General features: G+C 49.1%; 1 protein-coding gene across 2 annotated transcripts; it reads right to left on the reverse strand.

Annotated features, from left to right (window-relative positions):
- Positions 1 to 994: 994 nt before the first annotated feature.
- TMEM109 (transmembrane protein 109) lies at positions 995 to 9,726 on the reverse strand. Of its 2 annotated transcripts, none has more exons than XM_061166447.1 (4): positions 9,572 to 9,726; positions 4,048 to 4,292; positions 3,020 to 3,122; positions 995 to 2,598 (listed from the first exon to the last, which is right to left on the reverse strand). In XM_061166447.1, the coding sequence occupies exons 2-4, from the start codon at positions 4,282 to 4,284 to the stop codon at positions 2,207 to 2,209; spliced, it is 732 nt and encodes a 243-aa protein (XP_061022430.1). In that variant the 5' UTR covers positions 4,285 to 4,292; positions 9,572 to 9,726; the 3' UTR covers positions 995 to 2,206. The 2 variants fall into 2 exon arrangements, with proteins under 2 accessions (XP_061022430.1, XP_061022434.1); XM_061166451.1 differs by lacking the exon at positions 9,572 to 9,726 and adding an exon at positions 7,718 to 7,844.
- Positions 9,727 to 15,064: the final 5,338 nt, after the last annotated feature.

Below are 15,064 nucleotides of genomic sequence, written 5' to 3' on the forward strand. Positions count from 1 at the left end.
CAGACAATGGAGCGGGAGCCGGAGCTGGAGCAGGAGGGTGGGAGGGAGCGAGCGCGGCTCTCGGGCTGCCCCTCGGCCCCGCTGGGTCCTAGTGCCCCGCGGATCCCGAGTCCCGAGGGCCTCCGTGCTAGAGGCTGATCAGAAGGCCACTTCCCTGGGGACTGATTTGGCTGTGCCAAGGCACAGGACGATGTGTTCGGTTCGCTCCCTCTCTGGGAAGCTCCTGATCAAGGAGGAAAGAGCCACGTCCTCTGCTTCATCCCCACTCCACAAGCTGCTCACCTGTAAAGGCATCTGACACCAGAACCAGAATTCAGGGATATAAGGAACCAGGCTCAGGGGTGGAGAGGGGATGAAAGGGGGCCCACAGGGCCAGGGGACCACTGCCTGGGTGCACGCAGCCCCATCCCTGCTTGAAGCCTGTGGGCCTGGAAGTGTGAGGGCTCCTCTCTGCCCCAGGGGGAAGGCCTGCCTCCCAGGTCCAGTCTCCTGGCCCAACCTCCTCCGCCAAGCAGTGTTGGGAGTGAGCAGTCTAGAGCAGGACACCCAGCTGCACATTAGCCTTTCCTGGGCAGTTTAAAAAGGAAAACCGACACCAGGGCCCCTCCATGAAATAACTGATCCAGCTCATGGGCCCGGTTGAGAACCATGGTGGGGATGCAGGGAAGGCAAGCTAGTCTGTCTCTGGCTGGGGGCCAGCCTTTACCGCTCCTGCACAGAGGGATGGAAGCGGTCCCTTCCCTCCTCCCCTACAGGCACACTATTCTCTGGAAGCTGGTCAGTCCCAGAAGTTTGGGAATGGGGTGTGCCCTCCTCATTCCTCACAGCCCAGGAGGGAAGGATCCCTGGTACCAGCTTTCTTCCTCACTCCCTTTCTCCCTATTTGGCACCTGCAGGGAGAAACAGCAGCTCCGCAGAAATGGGTTTTGCTGGAGAGGGAGCAATCAAGGCAAGCCAGACTTTTAGCAAATACATTTTATCCGGAAAGAGATAATAAAATAGCGTGCACTTTATTTAAAACCAACCAAGCGCCAATAAAAATATATATATATATATATATCACTGCAGCTGTGATTCCATTTCAACCTCAACAGTAAGAACTGGGCATTTCTTTACTCTTCACATCGTGTGCAGGGCCTGGCAGAGGCCACCCACCTCTACCAGAGCCTTGGAGGAAGAAATGAGTGCCACCCCCCGCCCCAGTGGGGACATCTCAGCTGCAGAGCATGAGAAGGGGCTGTGTGGTACATCTCTGCTGTCTGTGTTGCACCCCTCCTGGGCCACTGATCGGCGACTCCTTGGTGGCAGTGACGGAGAGAGAGATGGAGAACCGCCTGGAGCTGTGCAGACAGGAAGATGGGTACTCCTTCCTCCTTCGGGGCCTCTGAAACCCCCACAGGGGAGCTCACGGCCATTGCAGGGTCCTCCTTGCAGGCACAAGCCTACAAAGCAGTCATCTTTTGCTATGGCTGAAGGGGAATCAAGAATCCGAGAGGAACCACTTTCCTCTTGACACAAAGCAGCCACAGGGCAGTTTCTTACATACAGTATGGCAGCAGCAGGCAAACGGAGAACCCCGCTGGCTCGGATTAAGGCACTTGTAACAGACTCAAGGTATGTTTCAGCCCAGGCCCCAGGTGGGAACTTCCCCACTTCTGTTTGCCCTCAGGCTCCACAGGCCCTGCCTCTCCCCAACCCCACCACCGGGCAATGAAAGGGACAGGAGCATGCCTTTAGGGACTGGGGTTTGGTTGGAGTACAGGGCTAGGAGGAGAAGACAAACAAGGATGGAAGCAGGGGACTTGGCAAAGGGAGAGGTAGAGAAGGACAGGAGGGAAAGAGCACTGGAGGAAGGCAAGTCGTGGCTGAGTCATGGAGGCCATCGGCAGTGATCGGGGTGTTCGCTGAGAGTGGGTGCAGAAGCTGGCAGGAGCCCCCCGCCAACCACCTGTCCTGCTAAGGCAGGCTGGGAGCAGAGAAAGAGTGGGGAGAACCAAGCCCAGACAAGAGAACCTCAGAGGACAGGGCCCCTGAGGACAAGTCGGGGGATGGTCTTCCTCTCTCGGCTAAGGGGACTGCAGAGAGAAAGGTCTGAAAGGTTCAGAGACAGGGCGAGAAAGGGGCAAGGGGCTGGAAGGAGGGTTGTGCGACCCGGAAGCAGCTTGGCTCTTTGGTATGATGCAGGGGGCAGCGTCCGGCGACCCTCTCACTCCTCCTCCACGTTCCGGGGCCCCTTGACTGCTCGCCTCTGCCGCCAGCGCAGCTCCTCCACCTGGCGTTCCAGCCCCCGCACCTTGGCCTCCAGCTGGGCCCCTGAGGCCCGGGTGCCAGTGAGCCGGCTCAGCAGGGCGTAGAGGGTCAGCAAGGCGAGGAGAAGCAGTGCCCGGGTGGAGGGGTCGGGCACGGACCTCACCAGGGCCACAAAGGCGGCCAGGAAGAGGGCAAGCTTCAGGCCCCACAGGATCCGTCCCAGCAAGGCCAAGACCAAGCCGAGGAGTACTGACAGCAGCCAGTAGGCAACCAGGGCGCCTGCTCCCCACAGCAGGAAGGTCTGGACTTGGCTGGGGGTGAGCTGCAGGCCCTGGGTGAGGTGATCTCCTGGAAGGGGAGAGAGTTATAGAATCAGCCACGCTGGCACGGTGAAGGGAGTGGGGAGTGCTCTCAAGGACCAATTAAAAGGGGAAGAGCCAAACCCCCTTAGCCAAGGAAAAATCCTTTCCCCTTGGGTCATGGAGCTTAAATCCCAGCATCGGGTCCAGCTGACTGTGGGCAGACTCCTTCCCTTGGTTGAGTCTGTTGCATTTATGAAATGGGAGTGAGCCTCTGTGGGTACTGGTTAGAAGAGACGCTATGGCTTAGCACGATGCCAGTTAGTAGCCTGCTCTTAGGCTTGCCTCTGGGGAGACCTGGGAGGAGTTAAATAGCTAGGGAAAAGTTTAGACCTTGAAAAGATAAACTCTCACAAACAGGAAGTGACACGCTAAGCTCCAGCTGACCTAACCAGTTCTCTGCCACTCACCTTCTAGCCCCAAGGTGTTCAGCAACTGAGCAACAATCCCAGACAGCACGAAGAAGGCCACGCAGATGGCTGACGAGATGGCCCACATTATCTGTGCCAAGGTCTGTGGGAAGAGGAGGGCACGAGATGAGTCCATAATTAATGATGCTCTTCTCCTCCGGGCCTTACCACCACCGGCCAGGAACGCCTCCACCTGCTTCTCGGCCTGGCTGAGGGGTCCCTTCCACAGCCACCTTCCAGTGTGTGGGGATGGGCCATTTCTCCTTCCTGAGCTGGAACCCATGACACTGGGGCCCTAATTCAACTGATGTGCTCAAATACTTCGGTGGTGGTAGTGGGTGAATGTGGGTATGTGGGGGAATCATCAAATCCCTGAAGCAGTCACCCTATAAAATTTGGTGGCGGTGGGGGGGGGGGGGTGGCTCCTCCTAGCCTCCCAAGTATTGAAGGTCTGGGATGCAGCATCCCTGAAGGGCTAGGATGTTTCAGTGACAACCAAGTCAATTGGCTCTTCTGTATTATGGATCTTATAAATGGTAAGATCTTTGTTTCAGGTATTCAATAAGACCTATCAAAAGTATGCGGCAACATGCTTGGGATGCCACTGGGTAGAAGAGACAGCACTGCCTTAAGGCCCTGAGTCATCCCCACTCCCCCCTCTCCAGGTGAAAGAATGGACTCAGGTCTTGATATTTTGCCAATTTAAGACTTTAGGTCAGATTTAGACCAAAGTCAGACACACAGTCATCAGTGACATAGGTTTACAAAGACGGCTCATTTCCCAGTCTTTCTGGCAAGAAAAGGCAGGGATAAGGGAAAGAGGGGGGTGGAGCTAAAGGCTCTGGGGTAGGAATGAAACAAAGTGGGTGCAAAAGGCAGGGGCTGTCTAGCTTCATTCTGTGGAAAAGGGGGGCTCTCTGCCCCACAGATTATGATACAGAGGATGTACAGTCAAGACGAATGGCCGTAAACAAGACAACTCCTCTGTCCTCAACGTGTGCGGTCACAGCAGGGAACACCCTCCTTACCTCAGAAACCAGGTTCATGGTTTCTGCCCCAATCCAGGTATCCAAGGTTCCCCGCACAGAGCGACCAATCTGGCTCAAAAGATCAACCGGGGCCTCCCTCTTCTGCTGGCCTGGCGTCACGAAGTCTCGATGTGACTGGGAAGATGCTGAGTGCGGGAGCAGGAGGGCCACGAACACCATCAGGACGACTTTGAACAGATGCTTGCCCCATGGCGACCTGCTGCCTGAGCCTGCCATGGCTGGATCTGCCAGGGTTTAGAAGCACAGCATTTGCGAGGGCCCGAACTGGCAGAGAAACCCACTGTCCTGGGCGTGACTTGCCTCAGCACCCTCCTTCACCCCTCCCTGTTAGTTGAGAAACGCAGAACTGAGACTTTCTACCTCAGCTGGGCATAACCATCTGATTCATTGGGTTCCTCTTTCACATTCTTTACTGCTTGCATATTAATAAACCAGTAAGTGTAAGTCAGTGCCTTAAGGTGGATGAGAAGCTCTCTATGATGCTCCAGCTCTAAAAACCTGAAGGCCCGCCTCTGTGTATTAGGTGCTTTGGGCATTAAAAAAAAAAAAAAAAATTATAAGACTTTGTCCCCAAGGAGGTTATAATCTACTTTAGATAAAGCTTATATATATATATATATTTTTTTTTTAAACTTAAAAATTGCACTTAAATAGGATTACCACTGTATAAAGATGTAAAGAAATGTGCTTAGTTGGGTGCTCAAATAAGAACACACTGTACACAGGCCATTCGTTCTGCAGGAGTATAATGTGAGATGGTCCTTATTCTCCTCACCACTATGGGTAGAGAGAAGAGGCTGAGACTTAGGACTTAAGCATCTGCCCAAGGTCACTGGGGCTAAGGAGAAAGGCCAGGATTTGGACCCAAATTCCAGCTTCCAAATCACAGAAGTGAAGGTGGATCACAACTGTGGTTGCTCACTGGAAACATCTGAAAGCTTCACAAACTATTGATGCCTCTGCCCTAAGACAGGATGTTCTGATGTCACGGTGAGTATGGCCCGGGCTTGGACCTGCAAAAGCTCCCCACAGGTTTCCACTGTGCAAAGTCAAGATCCACTCACACTGAATGACCTCAACTCCCCAGCTCCCAATGGAGGCAAAGAGCTAAAGCACAACTTTTAAGGAACAATATTATTAATAATAAAAAGTTAACCATGGGCCACCTATCTCATTTAATCCTCATAACAACCCATTAAGTAGGCTCTTATCCCCCATTTTACTGATGAAGAAACTGAGGAAGGATAAGTAGCAAGTAGGGGAGCCAGAATTTGAATCCAGGTACACCTGACATCAGGCTTCCCTGGTGGCTCAGCGGGAAAGAATCTGCCTGCAGTGCAGGAGACAAGGAGACTTGGGTTTGATCCGTGGGTTGGGAAGATCCCCTGGAGGCGGGCATGTCAACTCACTCCAGTGTTCTTTCCGGGAGAATCCCATGGACAAAGCAGTGTGGCGGGCTACAGTCCGTGGGGTCACAAAGAGTTGGACACTGAAGCAACTTAGCATGCACGCACGTGACATTAGCACCCTCACATATACCACCATACTGTATCCTCTTCAACTTAAATCTCACAAGTGATTTGGAAAGTCACACAAGAGATTATTCATGAGCTAAAATAGACTTGGCATCTACCAATCCCACTCCGTGAATTACTGGTGATAATTCACTTAACTGCTTTGTGTTTTATGCTCTGATCTCCTCTGTAATGTGATGCTGTAGGCAAGTTAAGACCCAACAAGTATCGACTCATTGAAGTACCAGTGAATTTAGTCAAGAAAAATTCAGTTTTCAGTTCCAACTTCCATTTGCTACCGTGCTTGAGAAAAGTCAAACAGCACCAGCAAATTCCCTGTTCTCTTACAGGCTCAGAAATGAACCTGCAGTTCCTGGGAGTGTCGGAGATTCAGACTTGAGAAGCAGAGGCTTAACCAGGCCCCTGAGGCAAGAGCAGTCAGGTGTTTGAAGTTTTTATAGCTACCAGGGCCCTCAGGTAGTCAGCCAGAAATCAAGGAAGAGGAGAAGATATTCTCATTCTTGTTTAGTGGGTAGGAGGGTCCAAGAACCGGTTACAAAAATATCACATTTGGGGCACTTTCTGGCACAGAAACAGCTGCTCTAAATCCCTCCTGAGGCCTGTAGGATCAGGCAGGCTGCAAAACAGGCAGTTCAGAGGGAACAACCTCAGGTTAGGAAGCCTTCTACTCTTTTCCTGGCACAAATCAAGAACCAGATGGTTCCTGCCTGCCTGTGGTCAGAGATGAGGAAAGCACTGGTCAGTTCCTGGTCTATCTGGGTCATGACCGCACTGAGGACTTAACGAGCAGGGTTGCTATCTTGGGTTGGATTCTATATCCAAGGACCTCCATCCGGAGGGATCCGATGATGTCTCCTCCTATCTAGAAGGTCAAGGCGACGTGAATTGCTCCCCCCCACCCCCAACTGGAAGCCTCCTGCGTTCTGTGCCAGCCTCAACTTTCAGGCAGCCATTTGCTGCAGTTCAGGGGAGTTGTGTGTGCTCAATCGCTCAGTCGTGTCCGACTCTTTTCGACCCCAGGGACTGTAGCCCGCCAGGCTCCTCTGTCCATGGGATTCTCCAGGCAAGAATACTGGAGCAGGTTGCCATTTCCTCCTCCACGGGTTCTTCCTGACCCAGGGATTGAACCCTGGCTCCTACATCTCCTGAATTGGCAGGCGGATTCTTTACCACTGAGCCACCTGGAAATCTGAGGAGACTTGGGGGACCTTGAAATAAACTCTCCACAGTGAGGCTGGCATTGCCTGCCAGTCAACCTTCGGAAATGTACCAGAAACCAAATCTAACCCGATTCCAGAGTGAGCCCTTTGGAGATAAGACAGCAGATTACTGGCTACTTCCCTTTCTTCAAAGGCTTCCCTGGTGGCTCAGATGGTAAAGAATCTGCCTGCAGTGTAGGAGACCTGGGTTTGATCCCTGAGTCGGGAAGATTCCTCTGGAAAAGGGACTAGCTACCCACTCCAGTATTCTTGCCTAGAGAATCCCATGGACACAGGAGCCTGGCGGGCTACAGACCATAGGGTCGCAACGAGTTGAACACAACTAACACTTTCATTTTCCCTTTTTTCTTCAAATTGTTTTCTTTAAAGGATTCCTCTTCATTTCTTCTTCAGCAAGGGTCTAACTCATCACCATGATACCTCCTCACTTCATCCCAATCAAATACTTTTGATAAAAAGAAGCATGGGAGTCAGGGGCTGCAGCAACCGTGAGCGCTGAGAGGAAGGATGTCTTAAACGTCTCAGCAAATAGCAGGCACTCAAACAACAACAAATTGTGTGTTGCTTTATAATTTACAAAGTGCTTGTTCTTTCACCGTCTCATCTAAGTCCACAACAAACTTATAAGATACTACTATTTCTCCACATTTACTCAGAAAACTATGGCTCAGAGAGATCAAGTGTTCAAGTTCACACAGCAGGACAGGGAACTGACTCCAGAACCCAGGATCTAAACCGTGCCCTTTTGCTCCTTCCATACCCCACCCACCCTGCCTCACTAAGACATGGTTGCTGCCCTCAAGGAGTTTAAAGTTCTGCCCCCAAATCAACCACCTCACAGACAGAGGACACCCAGACTCCCACAAGGAGACCACCCACCAGAAGATGACCCACCTGCTGGGCTCACAGGTCATGGTTCTGCAGCAAAAAGCCAGGACTAGACCTGCCGCTTTTGTTTAGGCAGCAGCAATATGGCTCGGGCAGGGACAGGCTGAACTGGGGAAACTGCTTCATTTAACTGGCACTATATGTTTAGCTGTGGTTTGCTAAGAGGGTAGGGTGGGGCGGTCCCCAGACTCCCTGCCAAGGCTCTTTCCTCCTGGTCGCTTCCTCTCGCACTATAAATCACAACATGGCAGGAGGGGCAGCTGATTTTGTGCCTTCTGCCGGTCCTGATTTCCCCATCATTGTAGAAACTGCCCCCATGGAGCAACAGTTCTCAATTGTGGTTGCCGTGAGAAGGGCTTGAGCCTCCTCAAGCTGGAGTGTCTCTGTCCCACCTACACCCTCCAGCCCCTGAGGCTTCTTTACTGGGACTCTCCCCAGAGTCAGGTTCAGACTTTTGTTTTCAGAGCTCCTTGCAGATTTCTGATGCATAACAGGACAGCTGCCACAAATGATCAGCAGCACAGGAAAAGTCTACTGTTCGGGCAAAGCCCCCAAAATGCAGCAGTGAACAAAGCACTCTAGACTTTTCTGTCCCAGGCTCAGTTCTGCCATACACTAGAAGCCACTACTGGACTTCCCTGGCAGTCTAGTGGTTAACACTCCATGCTTCCAGTGCAGGGGGTGTGGGCTCAATCCCCGACCAGGGAACTAAGATCCCACAGGCACTGCAGCGCAGCCAAAAGAAATAAAATTTAGAAGCCACTACCTTCTACTTTATTACTTAACCTGTCTGAGTTTCAGTCTCCTCAAATCTAAAATGGGATCAAACGAGGTTAAGAGTTAATGCAAGTAGTTAACATGTTTCTACAAGAACTTTGTAAACTATAAACATATAGGAAAGTTGTAGCCCACAAACTGCCAACTTACCACTCATTGCACTGTAGCATAATTTAGAAGTTTTTATGCCTGCCTTCCCCAATAGACTTTGAGCACCTCCCCTTCAGACTTGACAGCTAACCTTCCTTGGATTCCCCAGCGCCTAGCACAGAACAATGACTAATAAATGCTTGTTAAATGAGTGTTAGAAGCCCGCCAAGAAGCGGTGAGCATGGTAACGGAGAGCCACGGAGAGGTACGGAGAGGACTATTTTAAAGTTGATCCAAATATGCAGCGGCCACTCGAAAACCACAGCTGCGTGGAAAGGAAGCTCCTAGACCGGGTGAAGCTGCGACTCGGGAGTATGAAGTCAGCGTCCTGGCAGGTGGGGGCAGCCCCCGCTAAACCCCTAACAGCTGCTGCCCAGCAACTGTTTGGGGGCAGGGCTGCGAGCGAAGGGGCAGCTTCCCATGCGCACGGCGCCTTCCCCAGGGCCCGGCCTCCCCGAGACACGGTGTCAGTGGCATGCTTGTGCTATTTCGAACAGCGTGTCCCCTGCCAAGGCTGCTGGGTGACGTCGCCGGCAAGGGACGCCGCGCGGCCCAGGGGTTCGGGGTACCCCCAAAGGGCTCGGAGCGAAGCCGCGGGAGGCCGAGCCGTAGGCGGGAGTCGGGGTCGAGGGGCTCAGCGCTGGCCTCGTCCCGCAAACCTGACAGCCGCGTGTCCTCCACCGGACCTCGGAGCAGCACCTCAAACTCTCTTCTCCCCGGAAACGCGCGCCTCCCCTGTTACTTAGTAACGACGCCCCCTGTTGCATAGCAACGAGGATCCGGGTCCGCAGTTAAGATTGCCCGCGGAGCGACTTCGGACCCCTCCCCACAGGCGCTCGCCAGGCCTCGCGGCCGCCGGGCTCCCACCTATAGCAGCCGCCGCCACCGAGTCCCGCGTGCAGCCCCCGAGCCCCGGTCTCAGCTTGCACTCACCGGGCTCTGGCCACCGCTGCTCTTCACGTGCGACTTCACTAAAATGCGGCACTACACCCGCGCCTCAACGCTGGGGCGTTGGTTTATCGTCTGCGCACGCGCAAGGCTGGACGCGCCCGGACCTGCGGGCCTCCCCAAAGGCCCAAACCCCCGGGTCAGCGCATGCGCCCTACTCTCTGCTTGCGTATTTATCCCAGGCATTCCCACTGGGAGAAGAATGGGGTCGGAAGTTCGAGCTAGGAACGGAAGTTTCTGGCAGGAAAGGGGAAAGAAGTGACTATATCTGGGCTACAGAGTGGGTAAACTTCATTTTTGAATTTGGAGTGGAAGCTTATCCGCCTCAAAAAAAAAAAAAAAAGAAAAGACCCTTGGCATTTCGGGCATTGTAGTTCTCCTGCTACGTGGGGCCTCCGGAGGCATTGTGGGAAATGTAGTTCTAAGAAAGAGGCGCCTGAGCGCACCTGGTCTTTTGAGAAAAATTTTCGCGCTTAACAGACACAAAGGGAAAACGGTGTTAGAGGAGCAGTAAGAGGCGCTCAACCGGGAACAATGCATCCTTTCCCTCTGAGAGCATTTCCACACCTTAACTCTGCAGATGATTCCTAAATGTTCTCTCAGTTTTAGAGAGGGAAGGGCACTAAATTCCAGACCCGTTTCAATAAAAAAGGCAGCATTGTGAGTGAGAACGCCGCGGGATTTGGAATGACGAGGTCTTTAGCCTGCTTTGTTATTCTGGCAGGTCACTTCATCTCTCTGGATGTCCTTATTTCAACTTTACTATTGTTTGAAAGAAAACTGTAGGCTTGAAATGGAGTCACTTATTGTTAGGACAAGTCCCTAATCCGGGAATTAGTACCTGTCGTAGCTTAAATTTCAACGTCACCCAGAAATGTAGGCTTGACAAGTTAGTCAGGAATTTTTTGGTTAGCATCAATGAGGCAATCTGTCACACGGGCTCTCTGTTGTCCCCAAAGGAGGCTGAGATAATCTGCCATATAGATAGATCCCTTCCGTTCCCCATAAAATATGTAACCTATGCCTGCAATGCGGGAGACCTGAGTTCCATCCCTGGGTTGGAAAGATCCCCTGGAGAACGGAAAGGCTACCCACTGCAATATTCTGGCTTGGAAAATTCCATGAACTGTATAGTCCATGGGGGTCGGAAAGAGTTGGACAAGACTACGCGACTTTTCACTTTCACTTTCATGCCTAAAGTAATCTTTTCTTGTGTTCATGGATTCCATGTCCTGCGTTTAAAAACCGTTCCTTTACTATAGCGCTTTGGAGAGATGGGATGCTGCCTAATTTATGAATCTTCTATAACTAGATATTTGAAATGTATTTGGGTGAATTTTGTTTTTTAATTCTATGAAGTACTAAAAGTGTTCCAGTGAGAAAAAGGAAAAAGTTTTCTTTTTTTCTCTTGCCCTTTTCTGAGCACTTTTTTTACTTTGAATATTTCTATCTGTAGTCAGTGCATGCATGCATGCAAAATTCGTTTAGTCCTGTCGGACGGACCTCTTTGCAACCCTGCGAGTCATAGCCCTATGGGCTTCTCTGTCCATGGGATTTTCAAGGCAAGAATACAGGAGTGGATTGCAATTTCCTCCTCCCGGGGAACTTCCTGACCCAGGGATCAAACCTGGGTCTCCTGCATTGCAGCCAGATTCTTTACCAACTGAGTCCCCAGGGGAAGGCTCCAGTACAATCCAGGAAAGACGATGGACCCAACTAACAGGCTGCTTGACTCCAGTCTATAACTGTTTTTGAAACAGTGCAAGAGGAAGAAGAATATAAGATCCTTACACCTTTGTTCCTTGTCACTGACCCTTGACTGTGCACCCTCACCTATATAATTCCCTGATTTCTCAAGGAAGGGAGGCCCAGTGCTTGAGGCAGGAGCCTGCTGTGTCTCCCCTCCTCCACCTGAGGATTGAAGCCACCTTTCTATTTCCTCCAAACCTGGTCTCCATATTTTATTTGGCTTCAGTGGGCAGAGAAAGCCATGATTTTGGACAGCATCAGAAGATCCTAACATACATCTTCACTTCTTAGCAGGTGTGGGGATTCAAGGAAATAAGTGGAGTGAACTTTTTCCGATGAAGTAAATGAAGTTCTTTGTTTTTTAAATTTAAGTTGCTGCCCAAATGCTCTTATGTAGGTAAGCTCCCCTTTGATGTTCCTGAAACAGTTCTGAAACTCAACACTCTAAAAGAGAAATCTATTTTTTCCCCTCCCTCCCTGAATCAGCTTTTTAATTCAGCCTTCCATAGCTCTGAGGAACTACTCCCAAGAGGTAGGGGGAGAGGCCAGTATATCTGTAACTTTGGTAAGAGGTGTGTGCAATCCAGCATACATCTTGATAGAAGGTTACTGCTAGTCGAGAGGAACAGGTATCTCAGTTCATGATTTTAATGCTTTTCTAAGTATGGGAAGATGCAAGAATTAGGGTTCACAAAAAAAATTTCCTATCATATCTAGCTATCAAAGGGTCTGTTTTGCCTATTTTCTCAAAGCACAGAGTGGCTCACCCTGTTCTTCATCCTGAATTTCTTTCGGTGTGTATTGCAGGTCAGTGCTGAGGACTTAATCTAGTAGATTTGTGAAACTGGATGGTGAGTGACATTCCTTGTTTTACAGTGCCTCCTTGTGGTCCTAAACTTAACCAAGGTTTGGGAGGCATTTCATAACCAAATTGTCCCCTGGTGCCAGGAAGGCTTATTGCTAGGTCAGGTGAGGATTCCCTTGATATGCCACTCAGTGCATTATTAATGTCCCTGTTAATAGTAGCCATAAACATATCTGAACCACTTGTCTCACTAGTCTGCTATATTTCAGGAAATGATTCCCTTTTGTTGCTTCTTCCCATATCTAGAGTTATACTATTGTTCAGATGCTAAGTGGTGTCTGACTCTTTGTGACCCCATGGACTGCAGCATGCCGGGCTTCTCATTATTACAATTATTTTAATTTTATACAGAACTATATATTTGGTCAGGGCTTCCCTGGTGGTTCAGTGGGAAAGAATCTGCCTGCCAGTGCAAGTGACTCGGGAGATCCAGGTTCAGTTCCTGGGTTGGGAAGATCTCCTGGAGAAGGAAATAGCAACCCACTCCAGTATTCTTGCCTGGAGAATTCCATGGACAGAGGCGCCTGACGCACTGAGTCTATGGAGTCACAAGGAGTCAGACACGACTTAGGGACGAAACAGCTGTATATTTGGTTGACTGTTTCAAGCTGCTTAGTCATCAAAATATTTGTCAGAATCTCAGTTGCACTTTGGGTAATATGAAAAACAACAATCTTGTAAACAGAATACAGGTAGTACAGTTAGTAGCATTTTTTAAAGTCTTAAGTAAGGATTTTTAAAATTTATTTATTTGCTGCACTGAGTCTTAGTTGTGGAGTGAGGGATCTTTAGTTTCGGCACACAAATTCTTAGTTGCAGCATGTGGGGTCCAGGTTCCCGACCAGAAACAGAACACTGGGCCCCTGCATTGAAAGTTTGGAGTATTAGCTACTGGACCACCAGGGAAGTCCCTTAAGTTAGCATTTAAACCAAGAAGTTCCATTGGATGTGACCCCTGGTCACCTGACCCATCTGTTCCACACCAATCGCTATCTTTAAGGGTAATAATAAGTTGACATTTTTCATAAGGCTGCTGCTGCTAAGTCACATCAGTCGTGTCCAACTCTGTGCGACCCCATGGACTGCAGCCCACCAGGCTCCTCCATCCATAGAATTTTCCAAGCAAGAGTACTGGACTGGGTTGCCATTGCCTTCACTCAGCCTAATTTCTTAATGTTATTAAGCTCATTATCCTTAGTATAATTTAAGTGTTCCCACTATAAGGAAGCCTTTAAATTTAAATGACTATAGCATTGCATTAACAATATAAATCCATCCCATAATTGAAGGACAGTCTCTCCCAGTAAGCAGGAGGTTATGATTTTTGACTGAAATTTAGTTCATTGTTCTGATTGAGCTTGAGTGTTTAACCTTTAAAGAAAAATTGTATTTATGGCCAGGGTCGGAGCAGGTATGATTGATTAGCCAAGTGAGGGAGTCCTATCTATTAATATCAATAAGGGCTTGAACAGAACTATATAACTTTTTTCTTCTAGAATAAATGTCCTAAGGACCATCCAATCAAGCCTTTGGAGTGGAAAAATCCACCAATGGAAACCAAAAGAACATGGATAATCAACCATAAATACAACAATTGGATTGATTTTTAAACTCTTCATAGGATTTGTGTATCCATGATAGAAACCAAGAAAACACTATAAATGATCACATAGGTCAGGCCCAGCATCTTGGAATAGCTGTTCACTCCTCATGTCATCTTCTCATCCTGGTGTGCGTATTGTTCTAAGGTGATATTGAGGTCAGCAGTCCTGTCTTTAGACCAGTCTGGTACAGGGGCCCTTTTTAAATTGGGAGGAATGAATGCAGGAGTTAATTCTCTTTGGTTTCACTGCACATGAGCTAGTTAAGAATATGATAAAAATCCTTTCATCTAGGTTGGAGACAGTTCTTTAAATGATGCCTTTTCCAGTTTGAAATCTCCTTGTTTCAGGTCATGGCACATATGATCTTCATCCAAAGATAGATTACTAGAGTAAACATCAGAAACAATTTTAGACTGCCCTTTTAATAGTTCATTAAACCTTACAATAATGCAAATTGATAAAAAGGAGTCATCTGGGAAGTGAGTCTTAGGCAGTAAATACCAAAATGCAAAGCCCACTAACAGCACTAGAGCTTAATATCTACAAAGGTATATTACTGAAACATAATTTTTCTTTTGAAAACCATCCTTGTCTCTACAGAATATAGCCAGATTAAGACTAATTTGCTTGCAAAATGAGTCCAGTTTCAATAAACTTAACCTGATTATATATATAAGTATAATTGACCATACATACTTAAAACTCAAAATTTTTGGGTCCCATCAAGATCATGGCAAATAGAAAGGGAAAAGTGGAAACAGCGACAGGTTTTATTTTGGGGGCTCTAACATCATTGCAGACTGTGACTGCAGCCATGAAATTAAAAGACGCTTTCTCCTTGGAAGGAAGGCTATGACCAACATACACAGCATATTAAAAAGCAGAGACATCACTTTGCCAATAAAAGTCTGTATGGTTTTTCCAGTAGTCATGTACAGATTTGAGAGTTGGACCACAAAGAAGGCCGAGTGCCAAAGAATTGATGCTTTTGAACTGTGGTACTGGAGAAGACTCTTGAGAGTCCCTTGGATTACAAGGAGGTCAAACCAGTCAGTCCTAAAGGAAATCAGTCCTGAATAGTCATTGGAAGGACTGATGCTGAAGCTGAAACTCCAGTATTTTGGCCACCTGATGCAAAGAGCTGACTCATTGGAAAAGACCCAGATGCTGGGAAAAATTGAAGGCAAAAGGAGAAGAGGGTGGGAGATGATGAGATGGTTAAATAGCATCACGGACTCAGTGGACATGAGTTTGAGCAAA

This window comes from Dama dama, chromosome 2, assembly GCF_033118175.1.
Source record: "Dama dama isolate Ldn47 chromosome 2, ASM3311817v1, whole genome shotgun sequence".
Taxonomy (NCBI): domain Eukaryota; kingdom Metazoa; phylum Chordata; class Mammalia; order Artiodactyla; family Cervidae; genus Dama; species Dama dama.

Coding starts and splice junctions, on each gene's coding strand:
- TMEM109 (XM_061166447.1), bottom strand. CDS start 4,284: ATGGCAGGCTCAGGCAGCAGGTCGCCATGGGGCAAGCATCTGTTCAAA. Junction 3,123..4,047: donor CCATGAACCTGGTTTCTGAG/GTAAGGAGGGTG, acceptor CTCTTCCCACAG/ACCTTGGCACAGATAATGTG. Junction 2,599..3,019: donor GAACACCTTGGGGCTAGAAG/GTGAGTGGCAGA, acceptor CTCCCCTTCCAG/GAGATCACCTCACCCAGGGC.